Source organism: Sinocyclocheilus anshuiensis, unplaced genomic scaffold (genome assembly GCF_001515605.1).
Source record: "Sinocyclocheilus anshuiensis isolate Anshui unplaced genomic scaffold, SAMN03320099.WGS_v1.1 scaffold729, whole genome shotgun sequence".
NCBI classification, from domain to species: Eukaryota; Metazoa; Chordata; class Actinopteri; order Cypriniformes; family Cyprinidae; genus Sinocyclocheilus; species Sinocyclocheilus anshuiensis.
In genome coordinates, this window is record NW_015536561.1 from 1233251 (window position 1) to 1243607 (window position 10357).

Sequence of the window (10357 nt, forward strand, 5' to 3'; positions counted from 1 at the left end):
ATAAAAACTTTACATTGTGGCCTTTTGTGGTTCATGATGTACATTGACAGCCACAACAATAAAGACCACAACCTGGTGTTTTTTCTTTTTTTACATCTTAGTCCTTCACTTCAACTTCTTTGCTGTTTTACCAGGGTAAAGGGCGTTTCACATTGAGCGTGATGTGAAAAAGCGAGGCGAATCACAGACGAATGGTGCTTTCACAATGGGCACGAAACGACTGATCGCCAATGCATTTTTCCTCAGATATGTAGGCACTATCTCGTATATGAATTTAACATCATCCGCTGCTCAATATACAGCATTAAATTAAGATAAATAAAGCTTGAAACACAAACTATCTATAATGATTACAAGAATACATCTTAAAATATAATTAGAGGTACAGTTAGCATCAAGCTACACTTGAAAATGTATGTGATTATTATGTATTGCTTAAAACCCACTTTAAACCATCATCGAGGAGGGCTTTTAATAACTTCCGATTGTGACCTAAAGTTGATTTTGATTCTATAATAGGCAGACATGCACTCTTTGCATGTTTTATAATGGATTGAATGCTACACCTGCTTATCATTTGTCATAAACATCCTTTATTGTTATGAAAATATCATGAGCTGCATAAAAACACAAACAGAAAATATATATCGACACAATCATATGTCTATTTTCTTTAATATTTCATGTGTAGAAAAATGTTTCTCTTAATTTTTTTCATAGGGAAGGGCAGGAGATATGATCACATGATTGACTCATGACTCATAACACTCGCGCACGTGGAAGAAAACGGACAGTGCCCTTCATAACACGTAATTCAGTGGAGAATTAATAGAAATTATATTCTTTATAAAGAGCATGTGAGAATAAATCTATTCTCAGATATGAATGATATCAAGAACTCAGCATCCACTCTATGTTTGTATACACTGGTTTTTGAAACCACACCACCACTGTCGCCCTTTTGTGCAACAGAGACACGTGATCTAAGCTCAAATCTAATTGGACGGCCCATTTCATCGCGGAGCGAAAAATCGCCACACAAGATGAAAAATAATCCTCACTTTCACATTCTTGTGCCGAGAATGATCGCGCCTGGTGTGAATAGCCCCATAGGGATCTATTGTTTCGATCCGAATTTTCGCGTTCAGTGCGAAAAGGCCTTAAGTCTACTCTAAATTGAGTTCATTCTACTTGATGAACAGGACCCTGTATTCATGACAAATGCCTTTTCACAGTAGATACAACACATTTACGCTTTTAGAGTCAAATGCATATAAAATTAGTGGTACATTTGTAATGTAAACAATGTAAAGAGCATTTAAAAATATAATCAAATAATAAGTTGACACGTACTTCAAAAAAACAAAAAACAAAACTCAATAATGTTATAAATATAGGTTTCACTTGGAAGCTACATGTGAAGACAAAGTCCTTCACTTCTCAGACTCTCTCCAGCCTTGAGCATTTCGGCCGAACTTATAAACAAGTCTACGTCCATCCACCCGTTCCAGGATCTCTCGTTTATAATAATACCTTTGGAGAGAAAGAAACATGCAAGCAGCTCAGAATACTGATCAGAATCCTTTAAAAAGTTGCAAAATTCCAGGGAAGATGTTACCTCATCGCTCGACTGAGTTTCTCATAGGTCATACTGCTGTTATTTTTCTTCTTGCCCCAAAGCTGAGCCACGGCTTCCGACTTAAGGAAGCGGAAAACCCCCTCGGAGCGATCCTCCCATTTGATCAGGCCGGGGTTACGCTCGGGGTTCAGGAGAATGTCTCGGATGAACTCCCATAGGTGCGTCCCGCGAGGGTCTGTGGAAATATGAGACTGTGTGAACGTAGTTAGATGAGAATCACAAGGAATCTAAAGCAGTTTCAAGACTTGAAAAGGCACATCCACGTGCAAGAGGTTTCGGTATGTGCTGCTGTCAGGTTCTCTAGACAAACACCGGGTGAAGTTCAGGACACATTAACAGAAAAAAAAACCCTTCGGTGAAGTAAGATGTGAAAATTTTCAACTCACTGTGTCTTTTGACTTGTGACCGCTTGGGATCTGAAATGAGAAAATTAAAATGAAACCACATTTATTAAAGTGACAGCTTACGTTTCTTATGGATCATGGAAAACTTGTGAATAGTAACTTCAACTTTGGCTTTTGAAAATTAGGCTTATTGACTACTTCAAGGGTACTTTGTTGTCCTTTTTGTAGTCAGTATTCATTTTCATTGTATGGAAAAGATCAGCTTGGACATTTTATGTTCCATGGAAGAAAAGAAAAATCACAGTTTCAAAATCAGTCCATTCAGGGGACTGGAGGAAAACCGATTGGGGAAGTGCATGTGTTATAAGTATTTTTAGTTCCTGTGTTTAACTGTCTAGTTTAAGTGTCTGTGGGTGGACTGTAAAGATTTTGTTCCATATCAGTAGCTTTGCAACAGCGCTGCATGCCTATCTAATTGGTCTGATCTCAGTCCTTTGTGCCTGCTGTGAACAAATCATTTCAGTTATGTAACACAGGCGATAAGGAAGAACACAGCAAAGAGACCCGGGGCAAATGGCATTGTATTATAACTATAAACCTTTCTCTATAAAAATATTTATTTGCAAGGGTGTTAAAACATACATTTATGCATGCATATGTATGCATTTGGTAGATGCTTTTATTTAAACCAACTTCCACTGCATTCAAGAAATACATTTGTATCAGTTAATGCATTCCCGGGAACTGAACCCATGTCCGATACAATACATAGATGCATCAGGATAACTTAACCTTGAACATTCTCAAAGTTTTTGGACATTTACCATAGTAGTACCCTGGAGTACCATGGTATTACCCTCAGACACAATCACCATACCATGGTATCGGCATAGTACTTTTTTATATGGAAGCAAGGAGAATGCTGCTTTTAGGATAAGATTTAGTGCAGTTCAAATTAAGATCATTTACCTGGGCTTGAGGGAGCAGGTGAGGATAATATGGTGTTGGGCTGGAATGAGCTTTTGAAATCAAACAGTTCTGAGGAAAGAGAACATATGACACAATATTGTCAAACTGTTAGGTTAAATAAATAATATATACACACATCATCTTTTTTTAACAGGAAATACATAACCAAATAATAAAAAAAAAATTTAAAATCATAATTTCACAGGTACCTGAAGTGTTGTAAAAGTTGGATTCTTCCTTGAAGGGGAGGATTGAACAAGGGAAGTCTGCTGAGGAAATTGAAGTACTTGGTTACAAAATCGTGATATGAAAAGTCTATTTCAAGAGAATCTGTAAACTTCTGTTTTCAGCAGCAGATGTGGGTCAATGTTAAGTCACTGAAACTTTATGCTATAAGGATTGAAATGAAACCAAAAGCTCTTTTAGTTTTACTTTGTGTGTGGTTACTTACTCTCTACTTCTGTTTTAATGTCCCCTGGTGTAAACATATCTGTGTGACCATACTGACCTGTGAGACATTAAATAAAAAAGACAAAAAAGAAAAATGAGTGCCTAAATATGTCTCCATAACAGTGCTTATTTTGTAGTGACTACCATCAAATTTCTAAGTCACTCTCGCATCATGTTGCTAACCAGTTTAACTTGTTGGTATGGTTCTCACATGACACCTGTATATATTTTTCTGGTCTTTATTAGGTTTAGTATTACACTGTAATGGAAAGTGTATTAAACTTATAGCACTGACTGTTTATGAACTCTGGGTCTCGTTAGCAACACCCTCCTGGATTTATGATCCATTTCATAATTTGTTTCTCTAAAAGTCGAAAGGAAATAGGAGAGAGGAGAATGGGATTGCAAAAAGGCCACAAGCTGGGACTCAAACTTGGGTCACCCAAAATCTATGGCTCCAACCTTGATTATCCTCCTTTATTGATCATGAAATAACATTCCTAGCAAACAATCGAAAGCCAAACCCTATACCTACTCAAAAATAACCTTACCGTAACATACCTATTCAGAGAGAATAAGGAAAACTATAGATTGACAAGAAGTGCTAACTTAAAGTCAACTTTCAAACGCAACCATAACAATCTGGTATCTCGTTGATAATGTTGATGCAGGACCAACAAAGTTGTTGATCCAGGAACATGGCAAAATCACATTAACCATCTCGTTCAGGGTTGGAAGAGTAAACAGAGTTAAGATGCATACCGTTCCACTTAAGGTCAGTCAGGCTTTGGAAAAGAATGGAACCTAAGGATCCGGCTGCTCGGGTGAAGTCTTGGAAGCTCATGTTGCACAGTTGCCTCCCGTCAAGGTCAAAGTTCTGGAAGGGAATGCTGGTGGCATCAATTTGGTGCATGTCCAGCGTCTGTTGGAGCCATTCCCACACCTGGTACTTGGTCCAGTTTTGTGGGTGAAGATCCTGAGACCAGAGCCGGCTCATGTAACCGGATGTCACTGCGGATGCAAGTTGAGGGAGAATGGTTTCAAAAGGGTTTAGTAAATGTCCCTACTGAAACCTGGTTGGTGCAGATTTGGTGCTGGTCAGGGTTGGTCTTTTTAGTGTAGTTGGTTGATCAAGAGAAAGTCTTGCTGGGCACCAAATAAAAATACTAAGTTGACCAGAATGAAGTTAAACTGTTACAAGCTGGTTATAGGAGCTGTTCAAGTTCAAATCATAGTGTTCTCAGCAAAGCTTGCTGGTGAAGTTGGTTCACTAGAATGGTAATTTTGTTGAAGCAGGTTGATTGAGGAAGTATTGTTTGCTTGTTTAGCTAGAGCAAAGGTCTTCAACCCTACTCCTGGGGACCCATAATCCTGCAAAGTTTATTTCCAGCCTGCTTCAACAAACGCACCTATGATTTTCAAGCAGTTCTGAAGACCTTGATTGACTTGTTCAGGTCTGTTTGATTAAAGTAAGAGCTAAACTCTGCAGGATAGTGGGTCTCCAGGAGCAGGGATGTAGACCTTTGATAAAGATGATTACAACGCACTAGCATCACATGTAGGAACCAACATCCAAAACACAATATACTGTATGCTGTAGAACAGCTAGTTTTAGCATTCAGATATATACTGTAAAATGTGTAAATAAAAGTACTGCACATGGTTTCTAGATAAACGTGAATCATTTTCACTATCTGTACATGGTCCCTTATGCAGGCAACTGATAACCTGGTAACTCCAACAGTGACTGCTAGAGAAAATGATTAGCCTGCCAGAAAAGTCTCTGCTGATTAGCGATAAACGAAACCAACAACCTAAAATCTGTACCGGAATTGTACTGGATGCAGGAATATTAGGCTCTGTTAATAGAGAAAGAACGTTACCATCAGCGCAGTTGTAGTGGGTTGTCCAGGAAGCGGGTGGCTGGTTGTCAACACTCACAGTAGCTGGGATACTCATGACACCGCTGGCCTGAAGGACCATGATCCAGTGCTGTGGAAAGAAATGGAAAGGAATGTTTATTTCTTGCCATACAACCAGAAACGATTCTGCAACTTTCACACAATGTAAGAGCAACTTGGACTAGAAAAGTCCAACTTAGCCTTGGGCATAAAGCTGATGCTTTCTAGCTTGTTCTTTGTGGGATTTGACCCAACAACCCTCTGACTTAGCCTTACACTGCACCATCCTTGTTGAACGGGAGAGTGACAGCACACTTGACGACATTCTTTTAATAGTAAACATATATACTGTGCCAAACGTGGACATATAATTAAAGTGTAGACGTTATACCAGTTTACAGTTATGATTGGTGAGGGAAAACAAAGGTCTTTTATATGTTCAAAGGGGTAAAGGGAGGGGGTGAATTTTGTGTGGGTGTCCTTCGTGCCACGTTCAACCACACATGCAGACACATTTGCACAGGAATGTGTCAGTGTTTCTAACCGCTTTGCATACATAAAAGTTCCACCTGTCCTTCAGTTTAACAGTTAGATCAATGGTGCAGTCATACCTTGTATCATATGATCTTTCAGCATTATACAAAACACTGTTTAAAACCATCTACTGCTGTAGTGCATCTGTGTCGTGAGTTACAGGTTAGCTGAAAGCTACTGCATTAGCACCATTTTGTGCAGGTTTTCTATACAGGATTTCAATGAAAAACATGAGCATGATCGAATCCCGATCAAGTATCCTGAAATGTCTTTTGACCCTATATAAAATAATGTTCTTATGATCATTTAAAGGGGTCCTATTATGCTTTTTCACTTTTTCAACTTTAGTTAGTCTGTAATGTTGCTGTATGAGCATAAAAAAGATCTGCAAACTTACAAAGCTCAAAGTCCACTTCAAAAGGAGATATTTTATTTAACAGAAATCACTTTTCAAAAACTACAACGAACGACTCGTTTGGACTACAATGCATATTTTTTTCCGGGATTTGTGATATCACAAATATCGACGAATGGCACGAGACCTGGTTGAGCTGCACTAGAGAAGGCAACGAGTGTTATCACTATGTCGGAGACACGCTAGCTTTCCCAAGACAGACGAACTTAGAATGGTTATAATCATCCGGGTTTAAATCGCGCTCAAATTGATTTGATTTTGACGCAATATTTACACTGAAGCTCGCAGGCGGCTATGGTAAGGGGTATGACATTTCCCGACCTGGCGCAGAGTGGAGCCAATCACAACACACACTAGCCCAGCTAACCAATCACAGCACATTTCGTATTTCAGAAGGCGGGCCTTCATTTGATACAGGAACTATTCGAGCCGTTCATGCCAGACTGGGGAGAGAGGTGTTGTAATAATGTAAAATATGTGAAAAATAATGTGTTTTTCGAACAACCTAGTATGAGAGCCTGTTCTAGTACACCCCCAAAACAAAATCAAGACTTTGTAAACGAGCATAATAGGACCCCTTTAAAAGTCTAGTTTAAAAGCATTGTAGACCCTATTCCAAAAGGTAGGCATCTTGATTATACAACCCTCCTGCGATACCTCAAAACGTCAATGAAAAATCCAAGATGGTGAAAAAAAAAAATGTTTATTGTAAACGCACTTTTAAAATTCGAAAGTATTTTAAGCAATATTTGTTCGTGCTATGAATGTTTATGCCTATTTTATGCTTGAGTATATTGCTCTGTTAGCAACATGCTAATGTGACACTCAATAGAAAACCATTGTAAATAAAAAAAATTATATTTTTGTGGTCGCTACTTATGGTGACTGTTACAAAACGGTCATTTATGAGGTTCTATGAGGTTTAAGATGTTGGTTTATGTCGCATTGGATATTCTAACGTTATTTGCGTGCTCAAATGAGATGTATAGCTCACTACAGTACACTCAACTACAGTATCTCACATGACATGGGTCACGTGATGTCCAATGTATTCCTATTGGCTGTCCCATCAGGATGATGCTCATTTGCATAAAGCTAGACCTTTCTCAACTTTGTTGCATTACTGGACATTCCCAAATCATATAAACATTAACTTTCACTAAGGTCGTAGGTATGGTTGTTTTGACGCTTCAAGTTGCTGTTAGTGTGAATGTCCTCTTAGAAGGCAGAAAGACCTTGCTAGGTTTTGGAATAGATATATAAATCCAGATAACAATCATATTATACAAGGAAAACTTCAGGACATGAATGTATCAAAAGACACTTGCATGGTAAAAATGTGATTCAGCAGAGATATAGTAAAAATTACATTATTTACAAGAACTAAGTATATTGATATTCCTTGGAACGATTGTAAACCTGTTTAGTTTGATGTCTTAGTCAACTGTGGAAAATTCTCTTATATATTAGTGTTTAAAGTTGTATGTGAAAAACTTCCTACTTGAAATCTGGCCTATATTTGTCTTTTTATTGATCCTAAGATGACCTGGCAGATCATTTTATGGAATGTGTGTAAAACTGGGGGAGCTATGCTAACAATAGATAATGTTCACACCAAGAGCAAATAAAGGAAATTAGAGACATAGCATTTGTTTTGTCCTAAAAAAACCTTCAACCAAAACTTAGTTAAAATAAACTGAAACATTGAATTTTAGCCTTACTCCTACATTAAAATTAAATCATTGTATTTTTTATTCTTTAATAATTATACAAATATTTTATGAATATGTAAATAATAATATTAATAATTACTAAAATTAATTAATTTGTGACACATAACTTTTACAGATTTCCAATTATGAATGGACATTTTGCATAATAACAGTCCTTTGTCTAGCATAGTGATATGAATCTATTTTTTTTTAATGGAAAGATCTTTCATAAATCAAATTACTAATGAATTGTTCTTTGTTTCTTTTAACTGGAAAAGCAGGTTGCCAGATTCGTTTCACCATTATGAAACCCATCTGATGTATTTCATCCCAGACTGGTGTGTTACTATGGTGATGTCTACTGTAATGTATGAGGAAAGAAAACTATAAACATATTTTGGTGTTTATGACATTTCTTACAGTAACTGACCCAACAAGCTGGGCTACAGGCCGTCATCTTCCTTTACCAATCAGTTATGGAGAAATAGGGGCCATTTACACTCAATTTGTATGTGCTGTACACAGTATGCAAAGTGTTTCCAAGTTTCAGAGGCCCCAAATAGAATTTGGACGCTCAAGTTACAATTAAATGTATGAATGTCACTGCATTACATAAAAATAATCAAACCAAGTGGCATCTGCTAACAAATGATTCTTTTCATAAAACTGTTAGCAACTGTTCATTAACTGTTCCCAATTTAGAGGATGTACAAGTCAAGTCCACTAATTTATGATGACCGCAAAGTACTTTTTATTTATTTTAAACAGTATACATTTTTATACTTTAAAACCTAAAAAAATGTCTTTTTGTGAAATGTTTGATTCGAAAAGTTGCTTGCTTTAAAATCATTTCTTGAGTTTAACATTTTCAGTTTGCTCTAATCCAAATATCCCTATCAAATATTTCTTGATTTCGAACTGGTTTAATATGCATTTATGCAAAAATATGTAAAAAATAACAAAAATAAAGCAAATGGTGATTTGTTGCCCAAAGTAAAAGCAAGGACAAAAAAAAAAAAAGGCACAAAATTCACATTCCTTTTAAATATAGTCACATACATTACAACTATTGTATGTCACTTGTTAAATTAAAATTGTTTTGCATCATCATCTGGGATCATCATTGAAGTGAATCAGTGAATGAAACCTTTTCTGCAGAGAATCAAAGAGAATTAAAGTGTCTCATATTGCTCACCAGAGATGTTGAATGTAATCCAGGCGGACTGCTGCTGGTTCAAAGTTAAATGTTTCTTTCTTCTCTTTCTAAAGTTGTCAGCGTCTGTATGGGAGAGACGATTTGAGTTTTAATGGAGAGGTTGCGTTGTGACACCTGTGACACTGCCTAGGCCTGCCAAACGTCTGTGACAGATTGCGACCTCGTTCACCAATGAGGATTTTATTCCGTCTGCTTCCTGCTGCTTCGATTGGCTCATTTTCATGCCAGGTGGGGTACTAGGAATTTGCATACGGTAAAAAAGGTACTGTTGTAGCAAGTCACTTTCACTATGAATACACTATCAGTGTCTCTCTCGCTCACCCACACACTCACCCACATGCTTCAGCAATCCTGCCTGTGATTAATCTATTGATGTTTAACAAGAACTCAACTATCCAGTTTATTGAGATTAAAACGTATATGCATGCTATGTACAGTTGGTATAGGAAAGAATCACCCCCTTTAAAATAATCAAATTTTGTTGCTTTGCAGCCTGAAATGAAGACGGGTTTTTGTTTTATCCAGCTGTATTTACTCAGTGCAACTTATAACATCCAAGTGAAAGATATAACACCAACATGTCAGAAAAAAACAAAAAAAAACAGAATCACTGAATTGGAAAAAGGCTCACCCCCTTGTGTCAGTATTTTGTTGATACACCTTTTGCTTTAATTACAGCCTTTCATCTGTTGGGATATGTCTCTGTCTCTACTAACTTTGCACATCTAGACTTTGCAATATTTGCCCACTCTTCTTTGCAGAACTGCTCAAGTTCAGTTAAATTAGATGGTGACGGTTGGTGGACTGCAGTCTTTAAATCATTCAATGGAGTTTAAGTCTGGGCTCTGACTAGGCCATGCAAGGACATTCACATTTTTCTCCTTCAACCACTGTGTGCTCAGTTTAACTGTGTGCTTTGGGTCACTGTCATGTTGGAACTTGGAAGGTAAACCTTCTTCCCCTTGACAACTATCTGGCAGAGGGCAGCAGATTTTCCTCAAGATTTTGATGGCATTTTGCCCCGTCCATGTTTCCTTCTATCCTCACAAGTGCTCCAGTCCCTGCTGCAGAGAAACTACCCCATAACAGGATATTACCACATCCATGCTTTACTGTAGGAATGCTGTTATTTGGATGGTTTGTGAAAAGCGCTATATATATATATATATATATATAT

The 10357-nt window shown here is 37.4% G+C and overlaps 1 protein-coding gene across 2 annotated transcripts; it reads right to left on the bottom strand.

Moving 5' to 3' along the window:
* Window positions 1–1390: 1390 nt before the first annotated feature.
* LOC107701956 (ETS homologous factor-like) lies at window positions 1391–9316 on the bottom strand. Of its 2 annotated transcripts, none has more exons than XM_016504133.1 (9): window positions 9160–9316; window positions 5286–5394; window positions 4165–4413; window positions 3404–3460; window positions 3162–3218; window positions 2953–3021; window positions 2026–2055; window positions 1619–1814; window positions 1391–1533 (listed from the first exon to the last, which is right to left on the bottom strand). In XM_016504133.1, the coding sequence occupies exons 2-9, from the start codon at window positions 5383–5385 to the stop codon at window positions 1434–1436; spliced, it is 858 nt and encodes a 285-aa protein (XP_016359619.1). In that variant the 5' UTR covers window positions 5386–5394; window positions 9160–9316; the 3' UTR covers window positions 1391–1433. The 2 variants fall into 2 exon arrangements, with proteins under 2 accessions (XP_016359619.1, XP_016359611.1); XM_016504125.1 differs by having other exon boundaries at window positions 3162–3221.
* Between the last annotated feature and the right edge of the window lie 1041 nt (window positions 9317–10357).